Source organism: Drosophila sulfurigaster, chromosome X, assembly GCF_023558435.1.
Source record: "Drosophila sulfurigaster albostrigata strain 15112-1811.04 chromosome X, ASM2355843v2, whole genome shotgun sequence".
Lineage (NCBI taxonomy): Eukaryota > Metazoa > Arthropoda > Insecta > Diptera > Drosophilidae > Drosophila > Drosophila sulfurigaster.
The window spans coordinates 26,414,369-26,427,602 of NC_084885.1; the positions used below are offsets into that span (position 1 = coordinate 26,414,369).

The 13,234-nt window shown below is 40.2% G+C and overlaps 2 protein-coding genes and 1 long non-coding RNA gene across 3 annotated transcripts in view; 1 reads left to right on the top strand and 2 right to left on the bottom strand.

The window, feature by feature from the left end:
* Positions 1-13,234, bottom strand: part of LOC133847574 (uncharacterized) — a 47,555-nt gene that overhangs the window by 7,148 nt on the left and 27,173 nt on the right. Inside the window, exon 3 of the long non-coding RNA XR_009895174.1 lies at positions 2,199-2,408. This is a non-coding gene — a long non-coding RNA (uncharacterized LOC133847574). The remainder of the gene's footprint in view (positions 1-2,198; positions 2,409-13,234) is intronic.
* LOC133847567 (coiled-coil domain-containing protein 25) lies at positions 2,415-3,339 on the bottom strand. The gene has a single exon (XM_062282718.1). The coding sequence runs from the start codon at positions 3,164-3,166 to the stop codon at positions 2,537-2,539; it is 630 nt and encodes a 209-aa protein (XP_062138702.1). The 5' UTR covers positions 3,167-3,339; the 3' UTR covers positions 2,415-2,536.
* On the top strand, positions 6,885-11,249 carry LOC133848138 (facilitated trehalose transporter Tret1-2 homolog). Its single transcript, XM_062283562.1, has 3 exons — positions 6,885-8,000; positions 9,343-9,846; positions 10,250-11,249. The coding sequence occupies exons 1-3, from the start codon at positions 7,649-7,651 to the stop codon at positions 11,077-11,079; spliced, it is 1,686 nt and encodes a 561-aa protein (XP_062139546.1). The 5' UTR covers positions 6,885-7,648; the 3' UTR covers positions 11,080-11,249.

Here is a 13,234-nt window from a genome sequence, read left to right on the forward strand (position 1 = left end):
TTGCCGCTTTTACGGCCATCAAATGAAGCCATTTTAAACCACGTCGTGTGGCAAGGGTAAGCACGACTATCGCACACCCTGTACAAACTAATGGGAATGGACAAACGGACTTATAGAAAAGTTTTCCTCTCGTGTAGAACAGCTTTATATCGAAGTTGTAAAGCACAAATTACAGCTAATAATATTTCGTATATTATACAGTATACATACGTATAACCGTTGTATAACAGTTTAATAAATCAGCTAATTATATGAGTTTAATATAATGCAGACGGCAAAAGCGGACATTTAGAAAACCTTTATGGTATAACAGTTTTATCAGAAAGTTGAAAGGGTCAAATGACAACCAATAACCGAAGTAAATATTTGTACTAATACGAGTATACTGCAGATAACTGTACTACATACGTATTACAGTTGTATACCAGTTTAATAGAGCAGCTTATATGACACATCATATAACAAAGCATCAACTGTATGTATATCAACTCATATGTATAACTTTTGTATAACACTTGTATGTCATTTTAATAAACGAGCTAATAAACAGACCTAGTATTCATAAAGAACTTTAAATAATTCAAATTGAATTGCATATAACAGTTTTGAAACATTGTTTAGATGAATCTTAAAACTTAGCTAATCCAAGCTCGTCCTTAAACTGTCTTTGACTTGCTAAATGGTGTATAACAGATTATGATACTCGTATAAAACAATGTATGGGATAAATAATGGACTAACTACGCTGTTAGATGAAACAATTTAAATTTGATTGCAGTGAAATACCAATTACTTCAAACAACATACTTAATGCCAGATGTTTTCTGCTTTCTGACGCCATTTAGGATTGGCGAAACTCTAAAATTATTCAATGGCCATGAAGAGTTTAACTGATTACTTTCAAAACAGAACAGAAATATATTAGTTTATGGGCAAGCTGCATTTATGTACAGGGTATCAAAAAGAGTACGAAAAGAAACAGAACTTGAAATCAATCAATGTGTCGGAGTGGGCAGAAGACAGAAGAAGAGCGACCGATGAAAAGGCAAAGGCGTCGAAGCGATGGGCGTGGCTGCAGCGGCAAACGGCAGCGGCGCCCCCCGAACTGTCATCAATGTTTACGAGGGCTCATAATGACAACATTGCTCGCTTGACGCTGCAAGTGAGCTATGGCATAATCAAAAGACACGCAGCCTCATCAAGTTTTTTTTTTGTTCAATCCGGCATAACAAAGGAGTGGAAATGGTAGATGCGAAAGACCCCAAAAAATGAGAAGATATGACGACGACAGAGGGAGGAGGGATTCCTTAAAGGCATGAACAGAGTCAGTCGAACAATGCGTGAAAATAAAACGGGCGATAATGAGTGCGTGCTGAACGCTGACCCGCCGCCAGCTGGCCCATCCATAACAACAACAGCAACAGCAGCAACAACAATGGCCATGTGGAGTTGCAAAAAAGGCAACAAGCCGCAGCCGCCATTGCCATCGCCATCGCTTTGGTCCCATCCATAAAGCGAACGAACCGAAAATTGAGCTGTCAAGGACAGCATCGACAGCCGCGACCATGAAAACCACGAAGAACATAAAGCAGCCCCCAAAGTCCAGGGGATTCAAGTTGCATTTGGACCATAAGCTCGACCACTTCAAATTGCGTTTTTCGAAATGTGAAAAACGTTTTTCTTTTCTTTGCCTGCCCCACCCACATTGCTTTTATCTTCCCCTCTGCTAACAATAGAAAACAGAAATAAACAATACAAAATTAAAACGCACGCGCTGGTCATGGGAGTGGGAGAGTTAGGAACAGCCACTAAATTGGCAAGATGCTATAATGAAATTTAACATTATTGAGTTAGCGAAAGGTCAAGCATTAAATGCGTTCAGTTCGACAGCTTATTAAATGTAGTGAAAGAAAGCTAGACACTTGATTATATGAAAGATTAAAGATTAATGACATCAACGAAACGATTCATATGAAAAACACATGTCATTTTTCATTAAAAATTAATGAGAACAAAAATGTAAATATTGTTTCAATTCAAAGAACCTATTGTAAATACTCTCCATATGAGAAAGTCTTATTTCATTTTCGTCCTTTATACAATTGAATTTTTATCGCAAAATATATATCACATAAATATTAATAAAAGCAATATTAATAAAAGCAATATTAATAAAAGCAAATTTCTGTAAAACTCACCCGTCAATTCAGCCAGTTGTTTCCTCGGCCATGTTCAAATTTGACGCGCCATGTTGAGCTCACTCACAACGTTGCCAGACTTTGTGCGTTCACACACTTGTTAACAGAAGTGCTCCACACTTGCAGAACCCATTGACAACAGCTGCACTCCACCGCTGTTAAATGAGCAAACTTTTTGATGATGATGGCACCACAAAATGACGACGCTTACTGAAATTCCTTTTTTCATATGCACAATTTTAATAAAAAAAAATAGTTATAATTAAGTTTGTTTATAAGTAAGTGTAGTGCTTCCACACACAAATGCACACACACAGAACGCACGCACACACACACTACTACATAAAGTCATCAGATTCGTTGCCGGCATCGTAGTTGGTGCGCATGTTTTCTGTTTTCTGCAATGATGCATAACTGCGCAGCTCCGCCTCCAGTTCGCGCTGCTTGGCCGCTTCCTTCTCCTGTTCGCGCTTCTCGCGCTGCACCCGCTTCTGATCCTGTCGCTCGGCAGCGTCGCGTGTCTCGCGCTGTCCGCGAAAATCGGGATGCTCCTCCTCGGTCTTAGTTTTATTTAAGCGATTCACAATCTCATTAACCCGCTTCTCCAGCCGTATCTTGCGCACCGCTTTCTCATCGTGATAGGCCACCTGACCGGGCTCCATGTCGGGAGTCTTCTTCAGGTTCTCCCACATGGTATAAACAATTTCCAAATTGTTTACCTTGTTGCCCTGAATGCTGTTCGCCTTGCACAGTTGTGCAGCATCCACCAGCACATCGCTGGGTATATCGTCGATGGTCTGTCCCTTGCGGAGACGCAAATAGACGTGAGCCGACGACAAATTGTGCACATGGAACCACACATCTTCCGGCCAGCCCCAGCGGATCAGTTCCTCGTTCTCGTGTTTGTCGCGACCCATGTACAACATGGCCGCCGGCTGCACTAGATTGCTCTTGAAGTAGAAAACCATTTTGTGATTTGTTTTGCTTGTGATCGCTTACAGACGAAACGTGTGTTTGACAAACTTATTTCCAATTGTATTCCCAATTGAATTTTATGTGCTCGCTTGCCGCTCAAATATAATTTTTTACTAAAACTTGACATATGCTGCTAACAGCGGCATGCAGTGGAGCTTATGTTAAAGCAATTTTATTTGCCCGGGTGTGACCACAAGCAACATTGCCAAAATATAGGCATTAACGCAGCTGGTATATACTAAGCACACAGAAAGCACTAGGGCTGCCAACTGGTTACACTTCATGTGGTATATTGGTATTTTTTTAAAACGCGTGTAAAAAAGCGCGACATTTCAAAAAGCTTTTTATTTCAGCAGTTTTTTTTAATCCTCAATACTCTTCAGTTTCACTATGCTGTATTTCAGTACTTCAAATTACTTATTTTTGTATTTAATAATATCAAATCATGCACCTGCTTGTCATGCAGTTTGTTACTCAAAGTTGGCTGCGTTGGCAAAAAAGTTAGATAACATTACAGAGCGCTGCGTTGGCAAGAAAGTTAGATAACATTATAGAGCGCTGTTAATGTGACGAAATGTAAGAAATGCTTAACGACTTTTTGATTCGAATATAATCACTGTCATAGCAAAAATGATTGATAAGGCCAGGCATTTCCAATAGTCGCGTCAGCAAATTTTGTTTCGTCATCCCTAATCTCAGATTGTAGACGTCAGACTAATTACCATATTCTCGATCTTTCAGGCGTCAAAAATTATAATGTACATATGTACTATCAATGCATTTATTTGTTGCTCAATGAATTTGTATTTTTGTCAATTAGTTTGTCTGCTCAAAAAAAAATTAAAAAACAAAGGTCTTAAGGTTGCGTCGCCTGTTGATAATTTGCAAAAAGCGATTGAATTAAAATTGATCACTTTACACCTAGCGATTTGTTTTGTATTTCATAATTGATGAAATAGCCTAGAAACAAATGGAAAGGTGAACCAATGCGATTGCAAATAATAAATGAGAAGGCAATGAACTGTTCTCATATTTTATTCCCTTTCTGTTTTCTCAAATTTCAAAAGGCATGTGGTTCCCTCAATAAGTCCAAAACAAAGATGAAATGTAAATGGAAAATCAGGTTTTGCTGTTTTTTGTTATGTCCGCTTGCCGTGTGATTTTGTCTGTAAGTTCAATTGCTATAAATCAGTTAGGAGAAGTGTGTGCTTGTCACGAATAAATCAAATTCACTGGTGACGTTATTATTATCGGGAACTTTGCCCCAGACAACACTCGCCCATGAGCGCTTATCGTGCCGTTGTTTGTTGTTCAATTAATTCTCTATTTGTAGCGCTATAATTTAATAATTTGCTGCAAAACACACAAAAGCATACACTCAATGGCGGGGGGAAAAAACTTAATTAAATCTATTTTTATACGCAGAGATGTTTATATATTTATATGTCGCTAATTTGGCTGTACCAATTGAGTTCTTGCTCCGGTTAATTACTTAAATTAAGTTGCGAATTAACAGCACACGAACGAAATGAATGAGCATTCCTCATGAAAGCGTCGTGAATTTGTTTATATCGCTGCATGGTTCACAACACCTGATAACCACTCTGTCTGTCCGTCCTTCCGTCCGTCTGTCTGTCCGTCTGTCCGCTTGTTTCAGCTGCCCTGGAGGTGTCGTTTATTCTATTGAAATTCCAAACCGATATCGCTCGAGCGTACAACATAATTTATGCCACTCTTCCGCAGGTTGAAAATTAATCCCAGAGTGAGAGAGCAATATACTTAGTATCTCTACTAAGAGTAAGAGAAAGAGAGAACGAGAGAGGGAGAGGCAGCAAGCGCTATTCACCTGATAAAACACACAATGAACATTCTTGGCCTTCTTGGCTTTTGGCCAGTTGCAAAAATCAAAGCGAGATACAATTAAAAATACTCTACTCCCTGAATTAATAATAGCTTATAAAGTTCAACTGACTAGTTAGTTGATTATTAAAGTTTAAGCAGATGCAGATGAATGGCATTAACCTTTTTGACTCACAGTTATCTCTATAAATTCCTCAATTCTCTTGCGTAGTTTCTTCACACACTCAAATGTTGTGATAGAGCATCAATAAAGCGATTATTTTGGCATATAAAAAAGCTAATTATATACTGTAATCGTTTGTATACATCTAAAATTAAATTGCACTAGTTTTATCAGCTTATTTTGATACTAAATTGCAAGCACTTTGTGTGCATCAACAAATTGATTTCTCTCTTATTACGTTTATTGCTTTTTGCAGTACTTTTCAATTATTTGTATCTAGCTGTAGATTTAATGCATATAGTTTTGCAATTCAAACTTTAAATTCCCTTATATTGAGCTGGCTATGAAGATGAATGACTTGTTAAAGAAAATATTTACGCTCTCGAAATTCAGCCACATACATATGTGGGTCAAAATATACCAGATTGTCAGCCAAAGCAGTTAAGACCAAAATGCAGTAGGCGTAATTTGGCATGCAAAAGAATTTCGTAAATGGCAATTGCACTTTAATAATCTGGAATCATAAATACTATAGTTATTATTGTTTGTACCAAAATTCTAACTTAAAAATTCCGCTCGTTATTCGATTTTTATCGATTTGGAGTAGCGGAAGTAGGCGTGGCAAAAAGTTGAAACAAAGTTAATTTGCGTGCAAGCATTACAAGTACTGTCGAACAAAATTATAGCGCTATCTCTTATAGCCTCTGAGATCTAGGTGTTCATACAGGCGGACAGACAGACATGGCTACACTTCTTATCGGGTATAAAAAGAATAAAATATATGAACATAAGGTGTACCTACAAATATTTACTTATTATAATTATATACAAATAAAATTTAAGCACTCAGCTTTTAGCAACAAACTGTTTAACGAAAGAACTTCTTAGTTGAGTTGATATAATAATCGCTCAAAAGAATATTCAGAAAAAAAAAATATTTGATTTAATACAAGATATATAGTTTATTAATAATTACTTTGAAGACAAGAATCAATGAAATTCAATTCATGAAATTGTCGCCAACTTCGAATTCCCCATAGGCAAGTCGAACTGTTTACATACATATGTATGTATATATTGTATATCTAATTTCTAGACTGTTTTGCGATATGCAGTAAACAAACTAACAAATTGGTAATAGCCTAATGGCAACAAAAAGAGCAAGAGCACACACACAAAAACACTCAGAAAAAGAGACAAGTTCGTTGTCAATGTCGTTCGTTCGTTGACGCCAGCAGCAGGTTGCGACGAGTTGCGGTTTTTGAGGTAAAAACAGAGAGAGAGAGAGAAGCGAATGGTAGAGTGCGAAAAAGAGAGCAAGAGAGCGAAAGAGAGAGAGAGAGAGAGCGAAGAGATGAGGTAGAGAATGGGAATGCAGTTGATGGTCGCGTGGCAACACAATCAACAAACGTATCAACAAATATCAGCAATGGGTGCAACTTCCGAGCACAATAATGCATAACAACAACAGAAACAACAGTGCGTATACGTAATGCTAGACGTGAAACACATTTTATATATGAAATGAATTGCAAATAATAACACAATAATAAAAGCACAAATACGCAATCGAAAGTTCAACAAGAATCTGCTGCTGTTGTTGCTGCTTCTAGTGGTAGCAACTGTTGCTGCTGTGGCTGTGGCTGGGAGAGACAACAACTGTTTCAGTTGCCGTGCAAACGTTGCGGCAAACGGTCGCGTTTTTTAGAACTCGCCCAAAACAGTTATAAATAACGAAATATAAATATAGTAGTAAAAAATCAAACAAAAAACGTTCATAACAATAATTCTACTACGTTAATAGTTAATTTTTTTTAGTGTTCGTGTGTGTGTATTTGTGGTTGAAGAGGCTCGTCAGGCGTTGGACGCGGAGTGCTCGTCTAATCGATAGCCAAATCAATAGCACGCCTCGAGCAAATGTACAAAAAAGAACAAGCGAAGAACAAATAAACATTTCAAGACCTTTGCCAACTGATAACTGGCATCGAAAACCCTAGAGTCATCGCACGATACTCTCTTCGCTCTCTCTCTCTTTCTCTTTCGCTATCATTTTCCTCGCTCTCTCTCTCTCACTCTCTGCGAATGTTGCGCTTCTCAAGGGAGTTACGACGCTTCTAGTTGCGAAAAGTTTAGCCAAGGCTACGCATTGAGAGGCGGCCCAAATGCTGCTGCTTCTGCTGCTGCGACGGGTTATGAAATTGATACCGCGCTCCAATATATGATTGAAATGCGCGGAAGTTTCCACTTGTCTTTGTCAATTAGACAAGTGTGCACAACGTGCTCGGACGAACACTACAAAGCTGCCTGCTAACACGCAACATTGCCACAGTCGTGCCCCAGACAGACAACGGCAACGTTAAATCGATATATACAACTCAATTCACTCCTTAATAATTGCAAATTGATTAAGGATCTCAAAATACCTGAGAACACACACACACATCGAGACAATATGACGCAGGAGCAGGAGCAATTGATGCCGCCACCGCCGGCTTATCAGCCGGGCATGTCCATCATATCGAAGGACATTGAAAAGCAGCAGCTGCAACAACAGGAGAAGGAGAACAAGGAGAATAACAACAGCAATACAAAGAAGAGCAACAAAAAGAGTGGTCGCAAAGAAAGCCTGCTGCCGTTGGGCGAACGCCATTTGGCCGTGTTGCGCCAGGAGCTGATGGTGCTGCTCGGAAATACCGGAGTTCTTGGATCCGGCATGGTTGTCAGCATGCCCTCGGTGACGCTCAACCAGCTGACAGACCCAACGCAACCCTTCTTCTTAGACAAGGATGAGGCCAGTTGGTTTGGTGAGTAGCAGAACCTTGGTCGCACTTCAAGGTGTCCTCAGCCGTACATTAGCAGTGATTTGGAAGTATCTTAGGAGGTCCTCAACCGTACCTTAGCATTGGCTAGCTCCTACTTCATCAGTAACTCAGCTGCACATTTACTGTTTCTCAGTTTGTGGTGGAGTTGCAATCGTATAGTTAAAATACTTCATCAGCAAGTCGCAAGTCGTCAGTCGCTTGTTTGCTGTTTCCGATATTATGGCTGATATGCAAACGTATCTCATCAATGCCTTGCTCTATCCTTAAGAGGTTCTTAACCGTACCTTAGCTGTGATTTGGTAGTGCCTTAGAAGGTCCTCAACTGAACTTTATCAGTGCCTAGATGAAAAACTTACTCAGTTACTTAGTGACTTATTTGCTGTTTCTGAATTTGTGGTCGAGATGGAAGCGTATCTCGTCAAAACCTTGTTCTATCCCTAAGAAATCCTCAACCTCAAAGGTTTAGCACCCCCTCTGAAGTACCTCAGAATATTCTCAACCGTACCTTAGCACTCCCTAAGGAGTAACTCAGGAGATCATCAATCCCATTCTAGGAGTGTATAGGCACTAATTCAACAACAATAATTCATAAATCAGCCGTTCATTTGCTGTTGCCAAGTTAGTAGTCAGTGAATGTATTGGTAGTACCTCAGGAATTCCTCTGCCGTACTTTAGCCGTGCCTTGGTAATAGGCAGGTAATCAAAAGATCCACCGCCATACCTTCTTACATCACCTGCTTCACACTGCTTCTTACTTATTAACCAATGCTTAGAGTTATCTTTAAGCAAAGGTAGCCTAACTTTTGCTGCAGCTACAGCATTTACGTTATTCTCAATTCAAACTAAAAGAGAACCCCCCGCATGGATTACTCGATTCGGTTAGTGCTGACCTTGTCAGTGCGACCTTTTAGCGTCGATAGCGGGTGCTGCTTGAAAAGTGCGGAATTCCTTGCGAGTGAGCTGCCTTCTTGTGAGATGATAAATGCTGATCCAACAGCTGACACACTCGAAGCGAATTGATAAGGCGCCAGCGGCAGTGGCACAAGTAGAAGCAGAAGTGGAGCTGCCGCCTCAAGCGAAATGTCTGTTGACGCAGTTGACGCACAAAGATTAGGCACAAAGACTTTGTGCCATTCGATAACAATCTAGCAATTTGTTGTGTGTGCTGTAGAACAAGGCTAAAGAGCTCTTCACCAAAAAAATAAAATAAAAAAGTCAATCAGCAAAAATTACGACCAGTAAAAACTTCCTACTGATAAACTTAGCAAAGGAACTGACATTTTTTCCCTCGCTAATTAATCCATTTTGCTTTCATTCTCCACAGCTTCCTTTCAGAATATTGCCTGTCCGCTGGGCGGTCTTCTGGTGAGCTTCTTTCTGGATCGCATTGGACGCAAACGCACAATTCTATTGACGAATCTGATGGGTCTCATTGGCTGGATACTGTTAGCGACAAGTTTTCTGCACGACAGTCACAATTATATCTACGCTCAGATGTTGGTGGGACGCGCCTTTGGTGGCATTATGATTGGCATGTTTGTCTCCCCCGTTGGCGTCTATTCGGCAGAGATTAGTTTACCGCGCATTCGAGGACGTCTCATATTGGGCACCTCGATAGGCTTGGCCTCGGGCATTCTTCTGATGTATTTGCTTGGCTTTTTCATACGTCATAATTTCGTGTTGATTAGTTGCATTAGTTGCGCTTATCAGTTGGTTGCTATTCTGCTAGTGATGCCCATGCCGGAGTCGCCCAGTTGGTTGCTCCAGAAGGGCAAGAACGAAAAGGCTCGACGATCCCTGCGCTACTTCCGTGGACTGCGACGCAAAGGTGAGTTTTATTTTGTACCTATCTTTACGTTTGTAGAACTACCCGCAAAGAGTTTCGCTGACTTTTCATTCATTCTTTTCCATTTGTTTCCGATCCAATTATGTTATTAGAATTCCTTCCCTTGCTTTTAACTTTGGGTTAGGAAGAATACTGAAAGTGAACTTCCAGAACAGTTCCACAGTTTTTGTCAGGGTTTGTTTCTTGTTCCCTTCAATCGACTTCTTTTCCTGTCATTACCTTAGTTTCCAAAGTATTGACAACTCTCCCTGCGAACCGGAATTGAAACCCTAACCTTTTTCGACCTTTTCCTCATTCTCGCATTCGCTGTTAATACATTCTTTCATTCATTCCTATCTATAACAAATTTCTAACTCCCGACTTCTTCCTTTGCATTCCTTTGCAGGCGAAGACTGCGTGCCGGAATTCGAGGCTGAGCTCACCCAGATGAAGATGACAGCGGACAACAGTCGGGCCACAGCAGCCAGCGAGTCCATTGGCCAAGCTATTCGTCGCCCCGAAGTCTACAAGCCACTGTTTATGATGACCGGTTTCTTTGGCTTCCAGCAGGCTTGCGGCGTTGTTGTGATCATTGTGTATGCGGTGCAGATAGCCCAACACGCTGGCGTCTCCATCGATCCAGTGCTCGTGGCCGTTATGCTGGGCGTGGCACGCATCATTACCACCTTCTTTATGACCTCCATTTTCGAGAAATGGGGCCGACGTCCCTCGGGCATCTTCTCCGCCAGTGGCATGGCTGTTTGCATGTTGCTGCTGGCCTGCGGCGGTTGGTTCCCCGACACCATGGGTACTTGGAAGTGGCTGCCAGTGTTTTGCATTGTCGCACACATTGTGTTCTCAACGATGGGGATGCTGACGCTGCCATTCATCATGATATCCGAGGTGTTTCCGCAGAGCGTTCGAGGAAGTGCCTCGGGCATTTCGGTGTTCTTTGGCATGATCTTGGCGTTCGTGATGCTCAAAATCTATCCGAATATGATGGCTTGGTTGGGTGTCGCCAATCTGTTTGCCTTCTATGCGTTCGTCTCCTTCTTGGCCGCCGCTTTCATCTATAGCTTTGTTCCGGAGACCAAAGGACGCACCTTGGTTGAGATTGAGGAACACTGGCGCATGGGCAGGCGGGGACGAAGGGAGGCGCGTGCCTCGGCGGCGGCGGCTATGAGCAGTCTAAATCTAAAGGAGGTCGAGCTGAAAGAGATCTTCCTCAAGAAATAAGTGAGCGTAGCGCACGAATGCTATCTGTGATGTGTTAAGTACTTAGCCTTAGCCAAATGGAATGCGGCATTTTCTATGGCAAAAAAAAAAACTATATAAAAATACTATAATCAAATTAACAAGCTAAATAAATACAAATAAAGAAAAAAAACAATACCTATAAACAAACTTAAAAGCAAATGTCTTTAACTGGAACATGCTCGGGATAGGGAAACTATTGAATCAAGCGCTTGATAACAGCTAGAGGAGAGAAAAGTGTTAAGTTCCAAGAGAAAGAATTTCTCTCTCATAAGACTTAAGAGAGTGTTTAATGCCGAATTAGATGATAAGAAGAGTCAACCAACAAACGAACGAGTTTTTTTCTCAAAGAATTTTGGAATTTCCCAAGCAGAAATTTAACAAATGTACATAAAAATAAATATAACAGCATCTTTATGACGACAAATGCTTTGATTCTCTGAAAATTAGCATTAAATAAAAATTTAATTTATGCAAATCTTTTCGTTGAGGTAAAATTAAGAAATACAACATATATAATAAAATTCTTATATTTAGAAATATTATATAAAATTGCCAAAAACTTGAAAGTTTGTTTAAAATATTCTACATATGTATGAAAGGGAAGAGCGAACTTCTGATGAAATCAATTTAAAGATAAGATAAAGATATTAAGTGAATAAGAAAACCAAAAATGTTCTCGAAATTTTTGGAAATTAAATCATTATGCAAATAACTAATAAAAATAGAATGAACAGTTAGTAAAGAAGGTGAATATGGAGTGATTAATAGTCGCTGGTAATTTCACGAAATTGTCTTTCACTTGACACTTTTGTTACAAGAATTATATGGAAACCGATTCGTGAGTAAAGTCATTTGAAGTTCAGCGTTGACCATAAGCAATTAGCCATTTGAAATTGAAGCCCTGAGTCAGCTGATCTACTATTACTATATAGTAGAAGGTTGAGTCAGCATTCGGCCCACTTACGGCTCAAATGCAACTGCGCATCAGTGAATGTCATCGATAAGAGGAGGGACAAATAATGTAATAAGGCAGAGAGATAGCATAGGAGAACGTCAGAATGAAAAGCGAAGAGCGAATGAGTGATTGGAATTATTCATCAACTGAGATCAGAGACTTGAACGCTTTCAAGTTGGATTCCACTGATAGCAATTGTCGCCGATCTGTGCCACATAACAAAAACATTGTGTGTTGCGAAAAAGACCGGATTTAACCGCTCTGTACACACAGAAAACATTCAATCATTTTGCACAGCACAAATTGTGCTGCTTTCACATGCTGCCCATATCAGAGAGGCAGCTTCATGATTAGCCAATAATTATAGACAAAAAAATATAAATTCCCAAGGTGTCGCCGTTTTTACGACTATCACGAAGTGTGAATACCCTGTGCGCCACCTTGAAAAGGGGAGTTACTTCGCCTAAGCCAAGCTTAAATCACGTCAAATTTATGTTATGACGTTGTCTGTTAAGTGTGAAGCTACTGTTAGCCCATCACTTAACAGTCGCTTCTCGTCATATTTATGTTATGACGTCGTCTGTTAACAGTTGAGCTTAAATTGTGTATGGCCGCTTTTAACGCATCACTTAACAGTCGCTCCCCTTGCGCTACCGCTGTTATCTAACATTGCATTCGCAATGGAGTGAGAGGGGCTTCTGACTGTTTGACCAATTAAAACAGCTTTGCAATTACAATGATAAATATAGTCATTAAGCAAACACTATAAATTAGTTATAACAAGCTTGAGGCACTGAATGTGCTTCCAAATATATATGTAGTGTTTTGTTTGTTTTTGTAATAAGATAAGTGGCATTTATTTAATGGCCCGAAGGGCAAAACGAGCCCACCAAAGTCGCAATGATTTTCACAGCTGACGATTTGACGCAACTGGGAACATGTAATAAACCGTTAATAACGAACAGAGCACTGCCAACAACAAACAAAACAGCGCTAATTGAATTTGATTGAAAAACGTGCGCCATTTATCAGCTATCAGTTAATCAAATTGGCTATCAGGCGAAATGCGAATGCGACAAATGCGATGACATGAACACAGCATGAAGAGGCGAGGCAGCGTCGTCGTCGGCACTCGAGCGCTTTGTTTACCACTCGACTAAACTAGTACTACTACGAACA